Raw genomic sequence first — 26,861 nt, forward strand, 5'->3', positions numbered from 1 at the left:
TACTCACGGGGGCTGGGGGGGTTCGGCGCGTACTCACGGGGGCTGGGGGGGTTCGGCGCATACTCACGGGGGCTGGGGGGGTACGGCGCGTACTCACGGGGGCTGGGGGGGGTACGGCGCATACCGGGGCCCCAATTCCACTCGCATCGCGGCGTACTTCGCTTTTCCGGCACTTTTTGGGTGCTGTAAAAATATTGCCGTCCGGACCACTGTCGGTTCGAATCGTACTTCCTGGTTCGTGAAACGCTGCCTGAGAGCGTCCCGGCGTCACGTCAGCGCTTTCCCCGGATCACATTTGTATGTATCTTTTCGTCGGTCGGTGTTTTGTACGACTCGTACGGAAATGGTGTTTCCGTGCGAATCGTACTTGCATGTTCGTGAAGTTTTACAACCGGGTACGAGTCGGACGGAAAAAAGCCTCCGTCCGACGGTTCGTACCCGGTTTTTACCGGATCGTGATCGGCACCGATGTGTTCGACAAAAACCTCTATTTTTCAGAGGCAATCCCCAGCATAATGTGTCAGACTTGTTCCAGAGAGAACCAGCCTGGTATACTCGGCACTGGTGGAAGAGCTCTTGCTTCTCAGAATCTTGTTTAGTCCTCATGTCACCCTTTTGAATCACAGCAGGGAATATCCAGGATTGAGAGATAAGAGTAATTGTTAAATGCCAAGATATATGTCAGTGTGTGCTACAGCTGCATAAATGTTATATATATATATATATGTTTTATTTTCATATATTATACACTATGAGCCCAGTCACAGCGATGACAGTGTTACACTGTGAATGGGCTAGGTAAGCAGATTTAACATGGGGTCTGTGGTGAAATGCACAATTGTGTAAGCACAAATCATTAGTTCTCAATAGCTTTTTATCATCATAATCTAGTTCCAAGAGAGTTAATTTGAAATCACAAACTGAAAGATGACAATGCATTTTAAATTTTCAATTTCCAGATACAGATGAGTGTATCCAGTTCCCATTTGTTTGCCCGCGGGATAAACCGATCTGCATCAACACCTATGGAGGATACCGATGCCGCCCGAACCGCCGGTGCGGCCGTGGGTTTGAGCCCAGTGAGGATGGTACGGCGTGCATTGGTGAGTTACTTTGCTGATGGTGTGGGTGACTCTGTCTTGCACTGATTTCCGTCATGATCTTGTGATAGACCGACAGCTTACTAACTTTGCTTTCACCACACTTTGACACCTGACTCCGTCCAATGAATATTAAACCATAAAATTTGATGGAGTTTGGATGAGAGTTGGTGAGCTGTCAGTGACTGATTCAAATTTTATATCTATATTATTTAGGAACACCTTGCATTCTGCATCTTCTAAAAACAAAGCTGAAAGGCCACAAGTGCCCTTCTTTCCCCTTCAGTGACCAGACATCCTATTTATACTAGTGTTTGACCTAGTGTCCTTAGTATGGTTTCCCCTGACTTTTTGCTTTCAGATCTTTTGTTTTTGATGGAATGCTGGACTTCATTTTTGCTGGTTTAGAGTCTCTGCACACTTTTTTCACTACTATTCGGTACTAAGGTGCAAGTGCTCCTACTGTAAATTGTGTTGTGATTGGTTTGCCATGATTAGTATAGTTGATTTACTAGTAAGTCCCTAGTACAATGCATGTATGTGCCCAGGGCCTGAAAATCAAATGCTACTAGTGGGCTTGCAGCACTGGTTGTGCCTCCCACACAAGTAGCCCCTCAAAGGTTTCTCAGACCTGCCACTGCAGTGTCTGCACACAGTTTTTACTGCCATGTCGACCTGTCAAATGCACCCACTTGCCAGGCCTTAGCCTTTCCTTTTCTTTTATGTAAGTCACCCCTAAGGTAGTCCCAAGGTAGCCCCATGGGCAGGGTGCAGTGTATGTGAAAGGAAGGACATGTGGTAGTGTGTTTTACATGCCCTTATAGTGAAATACTATGCATTTTGTATTTCACTATCGAAAGGCTGTTTGTCTCATAGGTTAACATGGGAGCTGCCTTGTAACATCTTACAAGTGTAACTTTCCATTGGGACAAGATGGAGAAAATGAGTTTAGGCTCTCTGAACTCAGAATTTAGTAACACATATTTTAAGAAAGGAGGTTTTTAAATTGTGTGTTTGAAAATGCCACTTTTAGAAAGTGGGCATTTTCTTACATAACCATCCTGTGTGCCTCTGCCTGTTTGAGTATTCACCGTCTGGTTTTGGAGTGACAGAAGCTGGGAATATGCATTCACACTAGACAGTCACAAGGGGGTTGAGGTGTGTCCTGCCTTTCCTGGGTGACTCATAACCATTTAGAGTGGTGGGAGGAGTTTTCACTAGCATCTGAATATACTGTGTCTGCTCTGCACAATGCTGCCTCCACCTCCTGTAGTGAAGCTGGACCAGGGAGGACAGAACTGGTTTTCACCAGACTCAGAGACTTTCTGCCTATAACTTCAAAGGGAAAAGTAGTATAAATATTGGGGCGACCCCATAACTTTAGAACTCGTTTGGACTAAGGAACCTACCAAGAAGAAGAGTTGGAGAAGCTGTGAGGAGGAACCACCACTTTGCTGTATACTTTGCTGTGTTGGCCTGCAGTGACTGCTTCTGTCTTGGGCAGTGAAAGGACTGGACTTTCTGCAACATATTTTCCTCAGTTTTTCCAAGGGCTTGAGCTAGAGCTTACACCCTGTTCAAGAAGTCTCAGGAACAGCAAAGACTTCAAGATCATCTGCTTCCAGCACTGGGAACTGTGTGTTTTGTGCTACAACAGAAAAAAAGCAACCCAACGCCATCAACAATGCCACTGCTGGCTCAGTGACCTGTTTGCACCGCAGAAGGGACCACTCCGCTTCGCACTGCAAACCTGGTCTCACTGACGAAGCCACCTAATGCCGCCACCGAGCCGGTGCTTGCACCGTGACCTGAGGACACCGCACTTCACAACGTCTCACTTCACATCGCCACCCTGGTATCCCAGATGATGACACTCCACACTGGCATCATCACAGCTGTCTGCAGCATTGTCTGGGGGCACCGCTCATAATTTACTTGACGCATAACCCCGTACCACACCGCAGCCTTTGTCCACTGAAGCTGGCACCATCTACTCCAGATCGTCTGCCGATGACAGCACTTCAGCAACGAAGACGCCACTGCTTGTACCATGATCTGCCAGCACCACAACGAGCCCCGCCCCGCTTCCCACCACAGCCCTGCTTCACTGATGCCGCTGGACGCCATCACCGAGCTGCTGCCTGCATCACGACCTGAGGGCACAGCTCCACTTCACACCACAGTCCCGATGCCTGTTGATACCAGTGCTCCTGACTTCAACCTCACAGTGTTCGATCCACAACACACCGGCCTCTGGGGCCGACGCCTGCTGACGCTATATTTTGTATTTTGATTACTATATGTTGTATTTTTATCGTTTTGGTCTTTTTTACACAGATAAATATTGGCTATTTTTCAAAAACTAGTGTGATGTCCTTCTGTGTCCCTGCCAGGTAATGAAGCTGCTTTTACCAGTTCAATACCTGCTCCCTGGCTACATACAGTGCCAAGACCCCTCTGCATTTGTGCGCTCTACAAGTCTATTACCTACTTACTTACTTACTGTAGTGTTTTCACTGGATTACTGTGTGTTATGTGCAAATGCTTTACACATTGCCCTTGAGATATGCCTGACTGCTTGTGTCAGGGAACCAAGGGGGTGAGCAGGGGTTATTTTAGAAGTGTAATCCCCTTACCCTGAGTAGAAGGGAGGGTCCCTACTTGGACACGGTACGTACATCTGCCAACTAGAGAGCCCCACTTCTAACATTAGTGTTCCGCAATTTCCACATTCTGCTATATCTGAAGTTCTTGTCACACTCTAGGAAGTTTTTGAGCCCATTCAATGAGGCACATTTCCAACGAGTACAGGTTGAAAGTTCAAAACCTTGATTCAGAAAATCTAAAGTCTGAATCAAAAAGTGAAAATCCTATAGTTCGAAAATGAACAAAGTCAATTTATTGGAAATTAGATTGAAAGCCTATATTTTTCCCATTTAATGTAATGCATTTTGTTTTCAGATGTAGCCCGTCATGTTATACCATAACCCTACCACCTACTGACCATAACGAAAGCCTTATTACCTACTAAATTTTACGTACTCTTCCCTTAATCCACTCCATCTGACTGAAATGCTACTCCCATCAATTCTCCCCAACCCTGAGCATAACACTAGGCCGAAACTTAACCCACACTTTCACCCTGAAGCTAACCTTAGCCCCAGACCAAGACTTCATCCTAATCCTACCCTAACTTTGTCTCTGATGATTACCATAAACTTTACCAACACCCGAGGTCTAAAACACATTCAGTTATATAATGTTCACAGAGATTTGTATTACCATCCTTACTTTTACCCTAACCCTTACCCTACCCCTTACCATGCTCGTACCCCGGAGCTAACCTTAACCTTTCACTTACACTAACATCTTCATAACTCCCATCTGAACTCTAAACTTCGCCCTAATTTTTCCCCTTTCCCTAAATTAGACAAATGATGCCAAAACAAAATGTAAATGTAAATGTCTTCACTCTTTGTGGACTCAAATTTAAACACACAAGTGTTTGCTTTTCATAACTTTTTAACTAATACCAGTCCCAGAATCCTCCTTGTTTCATACTTTAACCCGGTGTCTGAAAATGCACACTTTGAAAAACATTCCAGGTAATTGTTGGACTACAGATTATATTATATTGCACTGACACACCACTTATTGCCTAAAGGAACATGCTTCACATTTCTGCTTGAATGAGGATGGTCTTGTTAACAAAACACTCTGAACTGAGTACTATATATACGCCCTAAATAATAGAATAGTGTCCAATAAATCTTGTGAAATGTTAGACCAGCTTTAAAATATTTGACCTTTCTTTGCATAGTGTGTACCCGGTGGAGGTGGGAGGGGGGATCATTTTAAATTACCCTGGAGGGTGGTCCAACAAGGTCACGTGGATGGCCGGGGCTCTACCTACTCTGCCTCCTCCCCCCAATGGCATACCATCTGCCCTGCTTTGGTAGTGAGCCGCGTTATGGTGTGTTCTGGAATCCAGATTTTGAAGGCAGCCTAACACAGTGTAGGACTTTCTGCGAGGCTGCCCTGGTCTCAGGTGACCTCACCCTCGTGCATTGCCTCCCATTGGGATAGACTGCAGTGGGATACAGTGTCCTACGGGGGTGGGTGTCTCAGGGCCTCACCTTTTCGAAGCTTGCAGTCTTGCCTCTGCAGGAGATCTCCCAGCTCCTCGCCCTCTTGTGCATTATCCGCATGTACAAGAGAGATGGATTGATGTCCGGCGCAATGGACATCTGTACAAAGGCCGGTTGGAACCAGCCCAGGAGGGTGTTCTTTTGTCCATGGCCATTGCATGAGCTGATCAGGCAGAGATGTCATTGGATGTGCCTGTACAAGCTTCAGCAGCGCTGGATTGCAGAATCCCTCGTGACCAAGAAAGGTGCTGCGCGCCAGTTCAGCGGAGTCTTGATTCCAGGGCCTAGGTCTGCCTGACTGTTCTCACTGCCACACTAGGACCAAGTCTGGTGCCCCCATACCTGATTCTGATGGGAGGCCACTGAGAGTACATGTCAAAGAAGAGCGCCCTGCCTACTGTGAGTCAATGTTGGACTGCACCCTACGCAGGAGGAGACCCCGCCTGGAAGAACGGGCTTGTGAGCCCAAATGTCTGTCATCACTAACTAGGATGTAGCTCGAGAGTTCTGTTATCATTTGTATAAACACTCTTTTACTTATATTATACGTATAATATTTGGGTATGTGTTCATTAGCATAATTTGTTTTGTTGGAAATTCAAGCTCTGACCGAAATGGTAGCTTTATTGAGTTATGTATGTGTGTTTTGTTGAGTTCCTTTTGTTGGTACCTTCCTCCCCCCACACTTGAGTACTAAAAGAATGTAGTTGGTAATCCATTCTGGGCCCGATAACATATTGAGCCCAATGTCCCAGTGATAAATTACTCCACTTATTACAAGTAAAACGTAGTAACCCCTCCATGTCTGTGGACCATCCACAGGTCCCATCTGAACCATTGCCCCCCCCCCCTCCCCCCATACACTCGAAAACCAGCGCTAAACCAAGTGCACGGTCATTAAGGAAAGTGATAAATATATTATTAGAAAGCTAATCACTGCTTTCAGCTGGGACCTCAGTAAATATGTCTCACAATACATCCTCTTAAAACTAATGTTGCCTCATTCGAATTACACTATTACTTACACAATTATTAAAAATGTAAATTCCCTTCACAAATGACAACATGAGCTGCATTACACAAGGAGCCCCGGGGATGCCACGTGCGTGTGTGCCTGATTCTCTCCACAGCCCTTTCTGTAATAGGCAATTTCAAAGGAGGTTTCTGAAGGAATATTTTGCCTATGTGCCTGCGTGGTATTATAGATGCGGGTGCAGAGGCAAAGGAGCCGTCAGGAGGCACACTGTGTACCACAGGAAAGGTGGCGGCCAGTTAGTGCATTAGTTAAGGGTGTCCCTTAGAAGGGGGAAAAAGGATCTCATGGACCCCCATACCATCTCCATGCAGGTGGTTGCAGTAACTAACGGCACCCATCCGCAGGGGATCTCTGCCCTGCTTTGCAACTGAGACCAGTTTGCTGCCTGTGTAGTGAAATGCGGACTGGCAGCTTCAAACTGACATTCAGCCTTTCACCAATGCACAGCCCCAAAGGAAGACCCTTGATTGTTACTGGGCTCTGGGCAGCATATTAACTGTAACACGGTGCACCGACCTGGTCTGTTGCCAGCACACCCAGTTAAAGGTGCACTGCAGACAGGCCGGAGCAGTGAATCCAATGCATAACATGAGCCCATATGTTTCAAGTGCCAACTCCTAATTAGAAAGCTACCCTATGTCTTATAATATTAATAAACAAGCGGAGGCAACAGGATTTTCATGAGAAGGCAGGCAGCGATCTGTATAGTGATAAATGAGTATTGGCAAAACTTTTTTGAGAGACAACTTGAACATCTTTGAAATTCTCAGTATCTTATCATTCGTTCCCTGGGTGTTTTTCTCTACTTTGCAGCTGAAAAAACTTTGTTGTCGAGTCGTTCCGTTTTTAGTTGTGTCTTTTGTCCACTTCCTTTAAAACGGTGGTAAAAATATTGATTAATATTTTGCTGTTAATTAATGAGCGGTGGGTTGTCTTATACTTCCAGAAATAGGACATTATTTGCCATTTTCCATTCTTGAGTATTTAAACGAATAACATATGAACATTTCATGAGATAAAAAAAATGTTTTGTAAACTTTGTTGTTCAATCATTTTTCCAGATTTTTATTTTTATGTAAACCAGGTGAAAAGCAGAATAAAAGTATTTGACTCACAAGTCTACCATTATCCTTGCTGGAGCTCTTCCTTACACCAGTAAACCCAAACCTCATAACTTCACTGTCATCACCCTAGGATGCCCTGGGGATGTACACTCAATGCACCTCTTAGTCTCCACATTTCCGGGAACCATAAACTTACTGTGATAAAGCGCATTGACTGCACATAAAACTGTGTAATATTGTCTTATATAAAATTGTCAAAATGAGGGGTAAATTGGCCAAGATGGCGGTTGCGCTTTAGACTGACTCCTGTCTGGATAGCTACAATCATCCTGCCTGACAGTGCTTTTTGTCCCGCCCCCCCCCCCCCCCCCCCCCCCCCGCAGCACTGCACGCAGCGGGTGCTTTCAGGGGTTCTGCCCGTGTCTCGCAGCAACGAGGGTGCCAGGACTCTGCAGGCAAAGAGCCAGGAACGAGATGGCAGCCACTTGACAACTGTGAGGCTGAGTGCGGTGCGTCATTTGTCCATACCTGCGGCACCCCCCGCCCTGAGCTCGCACTGTTGGAAGTGGGCATTTGGGGCTTGGTGTAACCCGGCAGTGATTGCGGGTGGGACTTCTCAGCCCCCTTGAACTGTGGCAGTGAGGGAGGAGCCGAATCAAAGATGCCAGCCATCCTCTTCTTGGGACTGGTGCCATGACAAGACTGTTGCCAAGGGCAGTGATTCTGATCATCTCAGGGTCCATGCGGTGATGACCGTGGGCAGGAGGCAGCACGGAAGACAGCCCCCAGGTGAGGCCTCTGTTGTGGGACTCTCTCAGCTTGATGTGCAGAAGGGGGGCCACCCGGGTGGCTGCAGCAGGCTCCCTGGGATGGAGTGCGACATGCCCTGTAGCTATGGGTTCCCCCCCGGGATGGCAGTAGCCCTCTGGGGTGCGGTGCAGGGACCAGATGCAGGGTTAGATGCCAGTAGTGAAGTGGTGGTGCCCCCCCCCAAGATCTTCCCACATGGAGAGGCTTATCAATTTGCTGCCAGTTCATTGAAGGATGGTTGTGGAGGCCATCTCTCTCCTCCCCCTTCCTGGTGAAGACTTGTGATGTCCTGTGTTTTGGGGTGAAGGATTCCCCCCACCTGGACTGAGTGCTGGAGGGCTGCTGCTATGCAGCGTGCCCTATCCTAGTCGGCATTGCGGGAGAAGGAGGCTGGTGGTGTGGACCGGTATACTCTGGAGAACTCCCGTCCAGATCAGTGGCAGGGGGGTACTTATGGACCGGGAGTGACCATAGGTCTGGAGCCAGTGAGGCAGTAGGGAAGTGAACCAATTGAGGCAATACCTATTCTCCACTGAGCTGCTGTGGACTTGCGCTCAGGATGTTTGTCTGGTGTGAGCAGGGGCATCGGCGGGAAGGTGGAGACCCCTACCTGGACCCTGATCTCCCCTCAATCAGACTCCTGAGCCACAGTGGCACCTCCCCAGAACGGACTGCGCAATGACCATGCTGGATGTTTGTGCTGTCTTGGGGCAAGCGGGCCAGCTGGAGTGTGCCTCTGCTCTCCCAGAACTATAGCAACTTTTTAGGTAGGGATGAGGCATGACAAGCCACACCCTGGTGAAACCAGCCCATACCAAAATCGCCCAATGCACCAAACCTACTCTGAATACTCAGGGGAGACGTGGAGGCAACTCCTCCCGCCTCCATTGGCTCACAGCATGCATACCTGGCAGTAATCCTTAAAGCGATTCAGTACTCCAGGGATGCGGTAGAGGCTGAAGTGGTTGGTGTCTCAGTTGATATCTCCTTGCTACGCCAGGACCATCACAAGGTGCCGGAGAGGGTGAAGGAGGTAGAGGCCCAAGTCTCTACGGTCAAGGGTAACATGGTGACCCTCAAGCGACAGGTCTCCAGGTTGATGTCCATGACGGCTACCCGGGAGGACCAAGCAGCTAATGCTGAGAACATGTCCAGGAGAAACAATCCGTGCCTCTCTGGGTTGCCAGAGGGGGTGGAGGCCTCTGTGATGGATGGCTTACTGGAGCAGTGGTTCCAGTCCTGAGTCTCGCTGGATAATCTGTCCCTTTGATTAGTGGTGGCAGAAGCACATTGAGCCCTAAAGAAAAGACCTCCTTTGGGGGCTTCTCCCCTCCCCATGATATCTCATATACTCAACTACCGGCGATCGAGACGTCATCCTTCAAGAGGCTTGTAGTCAACAGGAGCTGCATTACCTCAATACTAAGATCATGATCTTCTCGGACTACTCCTGGTTGGTCCAACAGCTGCACCACTCATTCGAAGACATTAAGCAGAAACTCTGGGCACTTAAGAGCCAATACATGCTTTTCTTCCCTGTTTCCCTAAAAGCAATCTTTAACTCATCCACATATTTGTTTGACACTCCAGAACAAGCATGGGAATGGGGAGCAGAGCAGCGGCCACTCCAGATGACTGGAAATAGGGGTTTAGAGGAGTAAGGGCAGTGTAGCATTCTCTGGGCCCCCTGCTCAAGTGCCACGTGAGGAAAAGATGCCCTTCTTAGAGGGGCCCACTGTACCAGTGCAGAAGACAGGGATTACTGAGCCCATCTTGTACAGGGAGAGCCCCGGGATGCCTGGACCCTGAGGTATCACTCTCTGATAACCGGGCTATCTTACAGACTCAGGCTATTGAAACTGACACGCTCGCTTGAGCCCCAATGAGCACTGCACTGTGCAATTAACTAGTTATGGATATCCGACATCCGCTGTGGACATACTTCTCAATGGTGGTGCAGTATCTACAAATGCTCTGTTGCGGGGTGGGTGGGAGGGGGATTACGGAATGTTTTTATAGAGTTTGTGTGTGATTCTGCTGATTCCTTGCATTTATCAGATTTTGCTGTCAGACATCAGAATCCTTCCAATGGGCGAATGGGAGCCTCAATCGGATTTCAAAACCTGTCTACTAGTTGATCAATGTTTACTTATTGGGCGATTGATGCTTCAGGGTTGGAAGTATGGGGTGGAGGGGTGTTGGGGGAGGGGTTATTGTTTTCTTTTCGTTTGTTGTTCTCTGTTTCCTTTTTAGTCTCTCACCGCGAATGTCATTGACCACAGACATTCACCTACACACACTAGGCTCCATGAGGCCATTGAACGTCTTCTTCCCTGGACCTAGAGCAGATTCACTACTTTCCAGTTCTGCCCACTAATGGTTAAGGTTGTTTCCTGGAATATGAACTGTCTACTTGACCATATCAAAAGATTGGCGTTGCAGCCAATAAAGTGGTATTGGCCAAACATGGTCATGCTTGGCAGTTCGGACTGGACTGTTCCCATGAGACACAGGGTCAAGACTGATTTGCTTATAGCTGGGTCTGAACTGAGGTGGCAAAGTGAGCTTTAGAATGATGAATTCAACCCAGATCTGTGACTGGGGGTGAGTGTCTGAAAAGTTTCAGCGCTCCGTCCAACATCTCCTTGTGTTTGCTTTGTTCGCCCTAAGTTGGCAGGGTATGCACAGACATGGGTCCCTTGCTCACTTTTCCACTGGATTCAAGCTAGCCTGGCTGATGAAAGGTGTTACCCAGAAACCAGTCCCAGGAAGCTTCTTTCCGGTTCAGGGAAGACCTGGCTTGGCAGTTCGGGCTGGACTGTTCCCATGAGGCAAAGGGTCAAGACTGATTTGCATATAGCTGGGTCTGAACTGAGGTGGCAAAGTGAGCTAAAGAATGATGATGGATTCAACCCAGGTCTGTGACTGGGGGTGAGTGTCTGAAAAGTTTCAGCGCTCCATCCATCATCTCCTTGTGTTTGGCATGCTCCAGAAGACACACTTTTTAGGTTCACACTGCGCTTTCCTTGGCTGGTTTGGGTATGATCAAATCTTTCACGTCAGCTTCTCTAAAGGTTCAAGGGGAGGGGGAGTCGAGATCCTGCTGCACAAGTCCTTCCTATTAGCAGTGTCCTCCTCCCACTTTGACTCACAGCGAAGATTCCTAGGGATTGAGGGCCATCTGGAAGCTAAGCACTATAATTTCTTATCATACGTCGCCCAGCAGATGTTACACTCACCATTACAGGCACTTCGAACTCTTGTGGTGGTCCTTGCCCCGGAAACCACCCTGATGGGTGTATTTTAATATAGTCCCAGACCCAACATGAGACATTTCTGAGGCCCCTTGGCTGTGCCGGACGCTGCACTTCACCCAGCTAACTTCATGGGTGGGCTCCATGGTCCTGTGTGACCCGTGGAGATCGTGGATCCCCTCATAGAGGTCCTATAACCATGCTTCTGCAGCACACAAAACAGAGTCCAGAATAGATCAGATCTGGCTCCCAGCGGGTGATCTCCTCACACTGCAGTCCATCAGGTCTTGCCATATGGTGTTTCTGATCACCCTTCCTCTTAGATTTGGGAATCAATCGGGGTTCACTTAGCCCAATGTGGCACCTTATTGCATGCCATTTGATGGACCAAGACTACGCCGACTTTATTGAGGAGGAACTTTTTTGAAACTAAATTGTATATTGGTGTACTCTGCAGAGACCCAGTGAGAGGTAAGCAAACCCATCTTGAGGGATCTGATCAAAGGGTACGTGTGGAGGAAGGAGTCACGCCACTTGGAGCAAATAATGGAGTTGGAAGCTCAGATCCTCGATTTGGAGTGGCGGGCCCATGGTCATGCCCCTGAAAAAACACTGAACGGCAGCTGGCGCTGGCTAGAACTAACGTGCAACAGGTTTCCCTAGAAGAGGCACGGTAGTGCTGGAGATCATTGATCCAACGGGTCTATGAGTATGGAGATAAGTCCAGTAAACTACTTTAGAGGCTGGTGATCCATGAGGTCTCAAATAGGATGATGCCGGCCATTTGTGACCCTTACGGAGCCCTCTAAGAGGGTATGCTAGTCTTCGTGGCTTACTATCGAAGCTTATATGGGGCGATCCCTGTACCCCCGCAGGAGGGCGCATCCCCACTGCTATGGGATGTCACTCTGATTCCTCGTTCCTTAGCCAGAGACCCTGACAAAGCACTCACAGCAGAGGAGATATGCATGCCCTCTCTGATCTCAAGTCTGCAAGTCCCCCACCGTTTAGAGTCCACACTGATGAAGAAAAACTGAACGCTTTATGCATTATCTATCCCACAAAGTTGCTAATCCAGTCCCAGGTGCAGCCAACAATACTAACATCCTTCAGACAATCAAAAAGAATCTGTTGGTTCATGGTATCCTAGCAGCAGAAATATCCAGCAAAAATAATGTTGCTTGAAGGCTGGCAACTGCACATTTAAGTAGTTCAACCAGGGCTTACACCACTACTACTTCAGTGCTGCCACGTGCCCTGAACCCACCTTGGGTGGAACGTAGAAGATTGGTATGCTACACAAAGGCAGTCACGAGATGGAAAAGTGCAAATAACAATACTACCACATGGACTTAAGTAAAATAGAGCTAAAGGGATGGTCTTATGCTTGTGAGGCTCTTCATCAGTTCATGTTCTTTGACCAGATTCCCTTCAAGGTCAACTAACCCCAATACATTTGATCCAGCGTAAGCGGTATAAGTATTTCAAATTCAACTTCCACTTCACTTCTCACTCATCTATCGCTCTTACTGCACTGGGCCCACTACTGTTAAATGGATTTCAGCATTACCTTTACCACAGAGGTGAATAGTCCTCCGATGGAACTTTCTCCGCCAATAGGAGGGTTGGGTATTAGTTTATCCAAAATATCAAGGTTAGCCACCCAATGAGGACCATTAATTGGGACCCAACTCTCAAGTTTGAAACTAGATTCAAATAAACTACTCCCAGGACCACACTGTAAAAACAAAGTATCTCAATAAGGAAACCCAACCTCCTAAAGAAATTAAGTCTAACCAAAATGATCCAAACTAAAAGCTCTGCTACTGCGACACAAAGTAAAAGAAATTAACCTTGATATTTGGAAAAGATTCGCTGACTTCACCTTCAACGCATTTAGATTAAGTGAGTAATTCAGTACAGTTTCAATTAAATATGCACAGGACACAATGATAGACAGGCAATTTAGATAGTTTGCTATTGTATTAATGTTCCAAAATGTATACAAATAAGCAGCTTCTTATGCATTTCAGTCAAGAATATTTAAGCATGTAGTACGAGACCGCACATTTAGTAAGAAGTTCACATCAAAAGGATATTGTAAATAAACATCATTATATGAGATTACAGGCTTTTCTTTTATAGTCCTTATAACACCTTAATGATGTGGTATCAATCCACTAGTCAGTCCATCGTATAATTAGTATGTGTGTAGTCACAAAATACACTTAGTTACTCCTACATTCTTTCCCAAGCATTTCATGAGAACTACTTGGCTTTTCTGGCCTCAAACGTTTGTCAATGGTAAGAAAATATCAAATGTAACAGTCTCTGGCACTGGGTGAGAGTTGACTTTCTCACCAAGCCATTGCACTAAGAACTTTGAAAGAATGTCCTTTGTATGTATACTGAAACATGCACAGAACAAATAAAGCAAAATTTGCAAAAATGTCAATTAATTTTTATGCTTGCTAAGGGAAAATTGCAGCTAAAAAACATAACACTTCTAAAGTTTAAAAATGCATACATCAACTCTAAATGAATTAAACTGAATTGGAATCAAATATAATGCATCAAATAATTATTTCAAAATAAAAGAAGAGTAATAAAGGTTTCACCAATGTATTATTACATGAAATAGATTAACATTGGCTATGGTTTACTGCCACAAATTTGTCAACAATCACACATGTAAATTATTCTTAAAAAACGTTTTACCAAAATAGTTTCTTCATTATTAAAAAATCATTAAGGTCTCTACTATCATCAATGTAAGTTTCAACTTCATAGCTAATTTTATCCTAAAATTGCAACAAGGGTGATTTATAATGTTTTTGCAATGAAAGGCAATAGAACTGTTGGAAGTCATCATTAAATCCATTAGTTGTCATCAGTAATAATAAAACATCATTTCATGAGAAATCTTGTTATGAAAATCTATTAATAAGCATACTAACTATTTAGAAATATATTTTCATTTTTTAACTCTTACAGTACTGTTACTTCGTTTGTCTCTTTTATTGTATCACTTCGTCTATATTGTGTAATGTGCACTCTCAGGTTTTTGTGTCTAAATCAGTAATGTGTCATGTAATCTGAATTTGAAATATTAGCTTTATTACATTGATGGAATGCGATAGAGCAGGTGTACTCCCTGAAAAGATGTTATTCATATAAAACACTCTTCTCACAATTGGTACCTTGAGAGTTATCTGCCATTATTGATTTTGCAAGAAGGAGTGAGTGTTATAGTCCGTTTTGTTCTAAAAACTATACATTCATTCATACAACCTACTGGACAGACGTATGTCTAATTCCAAAAAAAGAACCTCTAAATATCAACTGTACATACGTCAGGCAGATATTGTGTCATTCAGCCCATATTCTTATGGATTCTTTGGACCTCAGTGCCTCAGTTCGCCTACACAATGTGATCAGAACAGTACAGCTGTTCATTTGACAATACTACTGTTCATTGCCCCAGAATGGTCATAAAGGAGACTTGCCTCTCAAGAGTTCTTGAAGAGACAGAGAATAGCAGCAGTCTTTAGAACCCTGAACGGTCCTATCTTTAAATGTGGTGAAATGTGGAACAAGTCTCCCTGGGTTTCTTCCACCCTGCTCCCATTTACTTTGATTTGCTGCACCTAGCCACAGGCTCCCAGGTGCCCTACCTGCTCCCTGCCTCCTGACCTACAGAAATCCTCTTGCGCCCAAGTGGGAGTGGAATCTGGGCCTAAACTTCAGACGAGAATAGGAATCCTCATACAAATTTTACACATTAAAACTGGGCCTGTGTGTTATTCCCCATTCTTGGCAAATAGCTCCTAGTAGTATGATTTAGATAGGTGTCTCTGAATGCAGACAGCCCTCGGTGCAAATACTGTGCCTACACACATCCCAGAAATTATGTAAGTTTGAATAAAATTTCTTAAAATGTTCACAGTGAGTTTTAGGGCATTTCCTGTTCTGGGGCATATTCCCTTTCAGACAAGTGGGGCACCAATTTCATTGGGAGAAGTATGGGAATGCCAGGCAGTAGGACATCTGTTGTTCCCCAATCAGAGAAAATATATTAATTTCAGCAAAGCTTTAAGTTTGAAAGACATTTAGGAACAGAAACTCTAGTGGGATCCATGCACACCATACCATCCAGGAATTCCCTATGTGTTTATTTGCAAAATGTCTGGAGTTGGGAGACACTGGCTTATCCCAAATACAGTAGTTACTCACATTCCAGGGAGGATTAGAATTAAAAGCAAATAAAATCTTGATGTTTCCACAGTTTATTTTGGGGTCTTTCCAGGGCCGTTTCTAGGTGTTTTGCCGCCCTAGGCGAGAATTGAAAAATGCCGCCCCCTCCCTTTTACTACCATCACTCTCTCCCCCTGTCATCCAGGCTAGAAGAATTAATGCATTAGATATACAAAAACTCATGTTTTTTGCTGCCCTCCTCCTTTTGCCGCCCTAGGCGGCCGCCTAGTCTTGCCTAATGGTAGAAACGGTCCTGGGTCTTTCTTATCCCGAATATAGGCACACCCACATAAGTAGGGTACTGTTTTTATTGAGTGAAGTGTGGAAATACGATTAGGTAAGACTTTTGTTGTACACTTGACAATCCAGAACATCTCTCACATGAATATGAGGAGATTCTGTGATTACACCACATGTTTGACATTTTTAGAGCATTCTGGGTAGAAAAAAGATCCTACAATCCCTGCAAGCCACACCGCTCTGAACTCCTCCTGGTGTCTAGTTTTTAGGAGTGCCTGGATTTGATAGGTTTCTTAGGGTGCAAGCAGACCACATGCTGTAATGCTGCAGGCAACCACCACCTGAAAAGTCTGTCTTATCCTAACACCAACGTCTCTCTTCACATGGGCACATTTTGGTTTTCAGTTGCATGTCAGTGTGCACAAAGACATTTTTTGAAAAATATCCCCAGAATAACCTGGTAGCATGAGTAATCCTACCTTACCTCTGATTCTTCCCCCTTCATCTCCCATATTCTCATCCCAAACCCTCTCCTACTATGAACTAAAAAAAAAAAAGTTCTAGACCATTCCCGCTTCTATCCCTCCTCCCCACGTCTATCCCTTCACTATTCCTTTTCAATCCAAAAAACAGAATAACATGTCCACCACTCAAATTAATTTCATATTTCCTTATACCAACCCCCTTCACCTCCCCTTTACTCACCCCATACCTCCTCCTAGGGCTATAAACTACCCAAAAAATAATTCTATACCCTTCCCTCTTTTATCCCCGGAGTGAAATAAAAAATTATTGAACGCTTAGAATAAATAGATGGCTCTGGGTATCATCGGTTTTAGGACAACCATCAAAATCTAAGATACCTGCAACTGGAATTGGCAGACTGAAATAGTGCTACATTACTTTTGTAGATTGGCCTTCAGAGCAAAAACCTTCATATGAAAAACCTTGTCGCCTATTGCTCCTTTTCTCCTGCTCATTTCCACTTTTTTTATTTTGGTGTTTAGTTTCATTATGAAAACGAAAGTGATCTATTCAATTGACCCCTTGCTAATTTCACAATTTTTAACAAAAAAATGTATAGCTTCCAGGTTCACCAAAGGGTGTCACAGCTCTTTCCTTCACAAGTAGGTAGAAATCACAATAATCAGAAATATTAACGGCCTCTAGAAGACTGCAAAACTGTAGTTGTTTCCCTGGAAACTGGGAAAAAGACAATGGTAGCACAACATGTCTTTCATTGATGCCGTTTTTAGGGCAAAAACACGCTTTATCGCACAGCATAATTTAAATAAATTGTACAATTTGGCTCTTTTTCCAAGGTGTAATGGCAAAAACCACAAACCTAGGGTAGCTATACAATCTTGAACATGTGAAGGAAAACGAGGCAAAGCTCAAATTTGCCCTGGATATCGTTTGGCAGAAAATAATTGATTTATTTGTTCTCGAATGGCATTTCTTCAAAGAAATCCTTTTCTGTGCAGGTTTTTTTTAATGCGTTCTTGCCTCGGGACATTGCATGTATTTCAGGTACAAGCTACTTTCAAATTAAAAAGATCTTCAAATTGTTGTATTTGCGATGAGTCTAAATATTTAACTCCTATTTAACTGAAGACAGATGGTTCTTTCCAGATGTTCTATTTTGTCATCTGTAGTGGGTTTGGTTTTAGAAGCTGACGTTGTTTACATGTCACTAACACTGCAATTTTCTTTTCCTCTTTCTTATTTTAACACCTCTCTATTTTCCTTTCTCATCTGCTCCTCCTGTTGTTTTACTTTTTCCATTCCACACTTTTCTTGTCTAAAATGCCTTTTTTTTGTTCCACTTCGTTTTCCCCTGTGCTCTATTGTCTCTCTTTCTGTGTCTAACAAATGTGTTCTCTCAAACTCCATAATCATTCTCTCGGTCTCACTTTCTCTTTGTTTGACTGTCTCTTTCGCCTGCCTTACTTTCCTTCTCCTGCTTCTCATCTTTCTCTTCTCTCCTTGCCTCTACAGCCCAGGTCGCTTACTTCGGGGGGTACCCGTCCTCTGCCGCCATGTCTCGCCTTCGTCTCTTTTCTGAGTCTGCTTTCGTGCTAAGCCTTGGACTGTGCTTTCAGTTCTATGCCTTCTGAATCGTGCCAACATTGAAAATGCCAACCTTTATGGAAAACAAAAGCTCCTGTCCCCTGCTTGTTTCTATCACTTGGACCCAGAATTGACTGTCACCCATGGCTTCCTAGGCAAGGGATGACCATCTGTACCAGGGGGAAGAGCTCTGATCAAAGCTTGAAGTCGATAGTGATATTTTCGTAAACCAAGTTGTTTGTTTATTATGTCATGCATGTTTTCTGAGAAAACGGAAGGGAACTCCACCTTGCAATCAAAGACTCTCCTGTCTGATCTATTATTGCTGGTCCCAGAATTCATTGCCAATTACAAAACTTTCTTTTCACCCAAGACCAAGATGGCGGATCCAGGATGGTTGTTTGCAAGCAGGTTGGATGAATAGTTTATTTAGCAGTGTGACTGATGGGGCGCCTGTGACTTCTGTGCTTTGCCTGCACATAGTTTCTGTACTGGAAGAAGCAGTTTTTTTTTAACTTGTGCAGTCTTCCAACCATCCATCAGAAAAAAAGTGTTATAAATAAATACTGTATATAAGGACACTATCGTTTAATCACATTATTGTAAAAAACGTCAATTTTTTTTTTTTATATTACTGGGCTTGTAAACCGACGTTGTCACTCGTGCCTCGTTTGGCACTACCATTGCTAAATGAAAATAGATGTCACTGAGTAATGACTTTGCCAAGCAAGAGATCACCTCATCTATAGTGGTAAAAACACATGTCCAAGACTAATTCAAGAAACTGCGTACAGAAAGGATTGACTCATTTCACCTGAAATTACAAGGGAAGACTAGAAAAAACTAATTAACTTTCTGTGAAAGTATAGTGTCTTTTGTATAGTCTTTGTTAATTAAATTTGTTGTTGGCGTATCATTGGACAGAATGTGCCCGACTTTTCCCTAATACCTTTCCATTGCTTTGACAACCAGGTAATATCAAAAAGCAAGATTCCAGGTTCTTTCCACTAACCAGGACACTGGGTACTAGGTCTTTGATGGAAAGTGGGCGAACCGCCAAGGATGAGCTCAACCAAGATGTTTTGAGGGTTAGGAGTAGATACAGTTATCACACTTGCAATAGGGATAGCGTGGCCAGCCAGTGTTATTTGAACAACATGGACTATATATTTATTAATATAATATGTGTCATATAAAAATCTGAACGACATCATCAAAATCACACACATCCAATAAGCATTGTAGTTGCAACAGTGGACACTATTGAATTTTCCACAGTAAATAGAAAACAAAAGTGTAAAGAGTGCAATTGAGAATAAGGCAGAGTGAGAGTCTCCTACCAAAATGGTAGGCCCTAAAATGCTGTTTATGATGATCTCTAACTAGGAGAATTTTGAAGTGTCTCCAATAACAATGGTACCACTTATACGGACTGAGGCTTAAATGGTAAAATCAGTTGTCTCAGTGTTCCAAAGCCATTCGCAGGTGCTGATGACACTGGCATAATGCCTATAAATTGTGGGTGAACAGATCTTGGTACTTCAGGGAGCGGGGTGGCGGAAGGAGTCTGACCGTACGGCGCAAACAGGATGAGCGCAACAAAAGGCCACAAAGGACATATTTGAGCTTTGGAATCATGTTATTGTGCTAGCCAGTCAGAGATCGGTGGTGATCGAGGAATCCCAAATGTGGCTTGGGGGCACGTTCTCCATCAGCCAGGCCACAGACGGAGCAGATGGTCTTGCAGCTAGATGGTTCTTGGTCAGCCTACCCTCAGTTTGAGCAGTCTTCTCGGTGCTCTATTTCTGGGCCGCTGGACTACTTGAGAAGTTTGGGGGCTTCCACAAAGGGAAGAACACCAGCAGGACCGAGAAGCTAAATGTTAGGAGGTCATCAGGTTTCATGCTAGTCACAAGGAAATTTAAAAAATGCCGCTCCACTTTTAGTGAGCACTGCTATGGTATCCTCAGATGTCTGAGTAGATGAAATCTCCATTGCTGGAGGGGAGCTTATGTGTGCTATCCTTGGCAAATGGGAAACCTCTGCCAATTCATCCTGTAATGTTCAAAGGGGAGTAAGTTGGAGAAGAGTTTCTTTCCTCAGAGATAACGCTGGGGAAAACATGGGATAATCTGAGGTGTTCCCTCCTTTCCTTTCAGGCCATGGAAGACAAAGAAAGGAAGGAGGGGAAAGGAGTGAATGATGTGTCGCCCTTGATGTTTCTCTGTAGGTGGAAGCCACCGATCATCCTACACGTTTCATTCATACCAAAAGATATTTACAATAGCCCTAATTAAACCACACAGGGACCCCCTTTACCCAAGGCTACAGGACTTACTTACCACGAGGAAGTAAACCACTACAGACAAAGCGATTTTAAAATGCACAGTTAGTTGAAATCCAGTCAAGGCCGACCACAGGGACACCATATAAAACATTATATCACTTTTAAATGAAGAAGGTATCATGAACCTTCTGGATGCAGGAATGGTGTCAGGGTCTTTGGAATGTTAGGTAAAATAAAATGTTACCTCTAGAGCGCTCCTCATACAATGTCATGGTACCTCAAACCTGCAGCCTTACCTTGCCTTATTGATTCATTGGCTCTATTGGTATGGTAATCCGAGGCGGTGGCCTTTTTGAGCGGAGGGGAGCACCACCACACAGTCCCTCAAAAAATGAATGTGTTGTGACCACTGTCTGACTGTATCCAATGTTTCTTCCATCCACTGGCTTATAATTCGCCCTGTGTAACTCACACGATTTACCACTTGGTGATGTATTCAAGCTAGTGAGTGAATATCAGTTATTAAGAGTAAGCCCCCACCTAGACACCTGTACAATATCCTGAATCTAAAAGATGCTGATTTTCTTGGGGGTTGGGGGGGCTAGAAGGTGATGTGCAGAGAGGCAAAGGTCTGGTCTAGATCAAGTGTATAGTTTTCTTGTATCATGGTTGTGATTAATTGTGTATCTGATGCAGGTATACCCCCCTCGCCCCTCAACAATGTACCACATACAAGTTCTAAATGACATGTTGATCCGGTAATGTCATTTCAAAGGCTCTGAACCTATACATATATCCTGAGAGATTGCTCCCATCATATTGATATTTGAACTGAAAAATGTTGACATGAGATGAGTCTGATACCTTGAGTACCCTCACATTTGAACGCTGCTTCAAAGTCCCTACTTTGCCCCCACAATCTCTTCTCCCAAATCATCATTTTTAAAAACTCCTGTTCGTAAGCGGTGCCATTGGATTTCTACTCCTACCTGTAGTATAGTAGTTCAGTCCCGCTGCAGGACCTTCACTCTATCCGTAACTATTCTCTAGTGCTGCTTCCACTCATAGAGAACATATTGACCAATCGAATCTCTAACTTCAATTTACTACTAATGCCAGTTCACGCAACATTGTATGCCCTTGAAGTCCTCCCCACTGGAATCCTCTCACCCATACTCCCCCTTTCTTGAGCTCTCAACCTAGACCCGACCCTTCGTCCCCATGTGATGGAAAACATTCCCAACCGAGCAACTCTTCTGTGACGCGGCTCTGTTCATTTCAGTGTGCACTATAATGAATTGGAAGATCAGCGAGAAGGGAGCTTGTGAGAGCAGCTGATGAAATGAAATCAAATGAGCCATTTTTAAAGCTCAGCAATCACCCCAGAAATGGGGCATCTCGACACTGGAACCATAGGAACTAGGTAAAAGCCACATCTCACTTCCCATTAATGGCAGCCTAAGTAAGGGTCGAGAAAAGAAGTGTTTAAAAAGATTTTCTAGAGTGACATCATTTTCTGGTTATCTTAAAGAAAGAGAAAGCTTGTTCCAGGACTTTGCCCTCAGTATCTTCCTCCTCGAGTCTGTAGCCTGAAGTTAGGAATTTGTGGCAATATCTTATTAGCTAAACTTAAAGTTCTGTGGGGGCAGTAAGGCATAAAGAGGTTAGATGGGCAGCTATTCTGGAGCCAGCAGCTCAGCTCTCTTCCTCGGGTGCTATAAGGCAGGACCTGATCATGTTATCAAAACATGTCAAAAAATGTTTTCCGCTTCTTTTCTCTTATCAATTGTTGACATATTTCCATACCTCTGTTGCTGTTTCCCTCGGCTCTTCTACTCCGTCCTCGTATTCTTTTCAAGTGCGTGAACTGAGCAAATTTACAGTAATTGCCTTTATCATTAATATATGTCTTATTTCTTTTCTCAGCCGAGAAGGTCCTTTAACCAAGTACTTTTGCTGATAGCTAGAAGGATGCACCTGTCCATCACAATATGGCCGCCAAGGAAATTGCTGAATTGGAGCAATAGTGGAAACTAGTCACTTGAAGCAACTGCATCCTTCTTTTAAAAACAGAGAATCAAAACATTGATATGATGAACCGCCGATTATTAATTAATGTCATGTGAACAAACATTATGTGGGCATACTTCCATTGATATGTTTTGTAAATATTTTCAAAAGACATTACATTTCTATCAGTAGTAACTTTAAATGTTAATAAACATATAATGAACATATTAGTAACTGGATTATGCACTGATTTACTAGATTACTGTTGTGATTTGCATATAACACACTGCAGTCAGTTTGCTGTCTTCCCGGATAACTAAATGGCTAATTAATTAAACTAATTCAGGAGCGAGTGGTTGTTGCGGATCACAGATAGCCTCTTGTGGAGTAGCCCACGTTGCTCGTGATGGAGATGTCTGATACTGAATACAAATGAAGTCCTTTGCTCAATTCTTGCTATATGATAATAAGCATCCCTTCCCAGAATGTCTCCATCAGCCTGTATCCCAACTCGTCCTACCAGCATCCCTTGCCTTTGGTGCTCCCTGATGCTTGTCGCCGCCACCCCCAAACACTATGGAGGTGATTAAAAATACAATTGGGAAAAAAAAATAACCACTGGTGATGCGCATTTTATACTTTGCTTAATTGTGCCCCAGGCACCATCTTTTATTTCTCTTAAAAAGCAATAGCTGATCATTTCCAGCAGGTAAGTAAAGATGCCCTTATGATGAGAAAGGGTAAGTTCTTTATTCTTACAATGTACTAGTAGCATGCCCTGAAAGGCTACAGTCTCCTAGAAACGTTCTTGGTATGCTTAGCATAATTATGATGATCTCTAAAATGAGTCTATAGACAAGAATGTAACCAGGTAATGCACTAATATTTTTTCTTTGTCGGGACCTTGGGTTGTATGTGGTTCTGGAGAGAAATGTACTTAGCGAAATCTGTTCTAGAAACTCCTTCTCCACAAATCTGTTTCCTCAGTCAAAATAAATTACATTTCCAATGTGTCCAATTCATTCCAGTTCTTTGCCTTTTTGACAAGAACGCCTTTTTTTGTTGGCTCGCATGTGTCACTTGTTTTCCTTTGCAGGTGAGAAGAACTCCCCTTCATCCTTCTTACTCCCTCTATGTCATCACCTTTTTCTTTCTTCCTCTCATTTGCCATCTTTCTGTACCTGCTGATTCCTCAACCTTCTAATTAATGTATGGTTTTACACCTTATACCCTTGTCAGACGCCACTGCCTATTTCCAAGTCCCTATTCACCATGCAGTACAATAGTAACCCTGCCTAAATTCCATTACTTCGACCCCTACCTACCCTTGTTCCTCTACATATATCCTACTATCTGATCTTCTGCCTGTATCACAACCCCTACATAAATCCAAGCACCTTTGCCACAAATTATATATCAGAAGTCAATTACATCTACCTATATCGCGCTACCTCTGCCCAGATCTTAGTGTCTTTACTCCTGCCTATACCATAGTAGCTTTGTCCCCCCTTTTACCATTGCAACCAATATTGCCTATGCTCTAGTAACCTCTACTGCTACTTATAACCTGGGACCTCTACCTATACCTTTTTACCTCCACCCCTCCACCCCTATACCTTGAGCAGACTGGTCCCAAATGTCCTGACACAAATCCTCATTTCAGTAGGTATGCATCTTCTTTTCATTAAGAGATCCCTCTGTGAGATCACAGTTTGTCTGTAACGCTGGAATGCCCTTCCATTGGCCCCTCACTTTACTTTTGGCTACTCACGATATTGCCGAGCTTTGATGATGTACTCATTTTGTTGAGAGCTGTATATGCCTGTATCTTAGCCGTTTGTGGTACCTGGTGCTGATCAGCCCCAAGATACCTCAGGGTGAGCATGCATTCAAGACCTAAGTAAATAAATCATAAATACCCTATTACACCCTAGTACCAATATCCCTATTGATACCAAGCACCTTCACTCTTACATACTCCCTACTACCTCAATTCATATAACATCCTTCCCATACCCAGTCTAGACACTCTAATCTACCAATTCCCTAGTACCTCTACCCATGCCTATACCGTACTACCTCTGCCCTTTCATATACCTGAGTACCTTCTTCTCATGTGTTTTCTATTGCTATTTTTCAGTACCTGTGTCTCCTGACCCTTTTTTTCATTCCCCACATGATTTTGGGAAAGAGCTTTCCTTATCTTTGAAACATCACCCAAAAAGAGTTCCACTAGCCTAGGGTTGACAGAATGGTATTCTACATTTTGTTTTTCTCTGAGAAGGTAGTGCCCCCTCCACCTCCCCAATGTCTCAAAGAACCTGAGGCAGCACAATATTGTGCCAACTCATTTCTGCTCTGGAAGCGATGCCAGAGCCACATACAAGTGTCACCGCTGCCCACTGACATCAGTTCCTTTCTTTCCATGCCTTTGGATGAGGATCCAGAGCTCACTCCCAAGGAAATTACCTTGTCTGTGACAATCTTTTTCTTTTCAAAATTCTTTTTCCAGAGTGCACTAGAAATGTCCACACCAAAGACGACAGGTTTTAAACCTTGTAGGGACTGTCGCATGCAGATGTCGGTCACATAACCCATAAGGTAAGGCTGCGGTGTCTCGGGTCTCTGCATGACTCCAAGTCTTGCGAGGCCTGTACTTGGCTGACACCTAAAGCTATCCAGGACACCAAAGCCATACTCTTCATGGATGCAAATAGTTGGAAGGAGCATAAAAACATTTCTAGGACGAAGTTGAGGTCTGGTTCCCACAAAAGATCTTTTTGCACACTCTAAATTGTACAGTAAGTCCAAGTGGAAGAAAAAGCATAAGACAACAAATCAGGATTTGTCCGGATCTGCCACTCTCAACCAGAGAAGCCAAGGCACCCCATGGTCTAGGTCTCCTAGTGAGGAATGGATTCTCCAGCATGCACCCAGAGTTTTCAGGTCCATCAGTGATACCGCAACAACTAGAGACTTTCAAGTGGCCATGTTATAGATTTTTGGCAGCCTTCTGGCTTCCTCTGATTTGACTTTTGGCCACCAAGGATCCAAGGATGCCACCAGTCAGATTACCTTCTGCAGATCCTTCCTCCATACCATCTGTGCCTATCCCCTGGTGGAGTCGACTCTGACTCTGGGGCTGATGCCCAATCCAAGGCTATGACCCATGCTATTTCCTACCCTGTTGATCCTGACGCCGGGGAAGGGTCCGAATATTTTGTCTGAATCAGGCATGACCTCAACAACGGCTACATCTGCCCTAACCTATGGCACAGTCATTCCAGTCACATTCTGACTCTGATAGAATGCTGCCATTGCTCAGTAGTCTGCCACAAGTTTTTCAGAACCTAATTCCTCAGACTGAACAAAGCCAGCAGGGTCAAGGTGATGACAAAAGAGATTACCAGAATGATGCATCCTTTACTATGATGATAACTTTTATATGAACCTACAAGACCCCAGATATTTGGTTTGAGTTCCACCCTCCCGGCTCTTTCACAGAAGAATCAGCCCCTTATCTGAAAGAGACACGTTAGAGATAGATTCCTTACCTTAGAATTACCCCCAGGTGTCAGACTGGATCCGGAAAGTTTTCGTCAGCAGTACCCCTGCACGTCGGTAGGCGTTGTCGTGCGGCTCCGCGTACATCGATGGTGTCGTAGTGGCCGAGGTGAGGTCGCTGGAGCTACTTAGAAGTGCCCACGCGCGCTGGCATCAGTTCATTCTTTTTCTGGGGGACTTTTTGTCTCTGTTCTTTTGAGTCTGTGACTCCTGGTGTATAGGGATACCTGGTTTTAAGTATTGCGAGGATTGTCCCCACATGATGTCGGTGACGGACCCGCACCGCGAGTGTCTCTACTGCCTGGGCGTGACCACAACCCCTCGTCGTGCCCCGACTGCCGGGCCATGGCTCCGAAAACTTTGTAGGAGCGGTCCCGAAAGTTGCTTGAGGCCTGGGAGTCGGATCCGCACCGTTCAAGGTCCTGGTCCCGTGGGAGGTCGAGGGACCGGTCGCAGCGCCGCCACAATCGTTCGGCGAAGTCTTCACACTCGGGATCAGGTAAGACGAAGCACAAGAAGTTGAAGAAGCGGCGTCGCTCTTTGCCTTGCCCTAGCCTGTTGTGCGACACGGCTGAGGGTGCGGGTGGTGCCACCCCCACGTCTCCAGAGGAACCTAGGCAGTTGCCGATGGCCTACCCGCCTTTCCCGGGTCCGTCGGCGACTCCGGCCCAGCTGCTATGGCCTGCCTATTTGGCTGGTCAGGCCCCGCCGGCGTGCCTTCGGGACCCACAGGCCCGACTGGGGGTCCTCGCCTGCCTTCGTCGCCGGCTCCGGCCCCAACATCATCGACGGCTCTGGCCTCGGCGCCGCAAGACCCCTATTGATCCATGCCTGGATCACAGCCGATGCCAGTTGGCCTCATAAGACCTCCACCATCATTGATGCCTATGGCGCCGCCGGCACCGGCCGGCCCCCGGCTGATGCCGTCCCCGGCTTCCACCCCGATGTGGAGATGGTGCCGGACCGGTGTCGGCCAACGACGATCCCGACGCCGATGGGGTATTTCTATCCCTTTATCCACCCA

General features: G+C 44.9%; 1 protein-coding gene across 2 annotated transcripts in view; it reads left to right on the forward strand.

Moving 5' to 3' along the window:
- The window catches only part of CRTAC1 (cartilage acidic protein 1), a 1,509,269-nt gene extending 1,486,766 nt beyond the window's left edge, over positions 1-22,503 (forward strand). Inside the window, exons 14-15 of one of the 2 annotated variants that reach the window (XM_085606339.1) lie at positions 960-1,103; positions 22,190-22,503. In XM_085606339.1, coding sequence (XP_085462465.1) covers positions 960-1,103; positions 22,190-22,206 — 161 coding nt within the window. In that variant the 3' untranslated portion in view covers positions 22,207-22,503. Of the gene's footprint in view, positions 1-959; positions 1,104-17,904; positions 18,570-22,189 lie in introns of those variants that run through there. The other variant, XM_085606342.1, reaches the window with a different exon arrangement.
- The last annotated feature ends 4,358 nt before the right edge of the window (positions 22,504-26,861 follow it).

The sequence above is a fragment of the Triturus cristatus genome, chromosome 1_2 (assembly GCF_964204655.1).
Source record: "Triturus cristatus chromosome 1_2, aTriCri1.1, whole genome shotgun sequence".
NCBI lineage: Eukaryota > Metazoa > Chordata > Amphibia > Caudata > Salamandridae > Triturus > Triturus cristatus.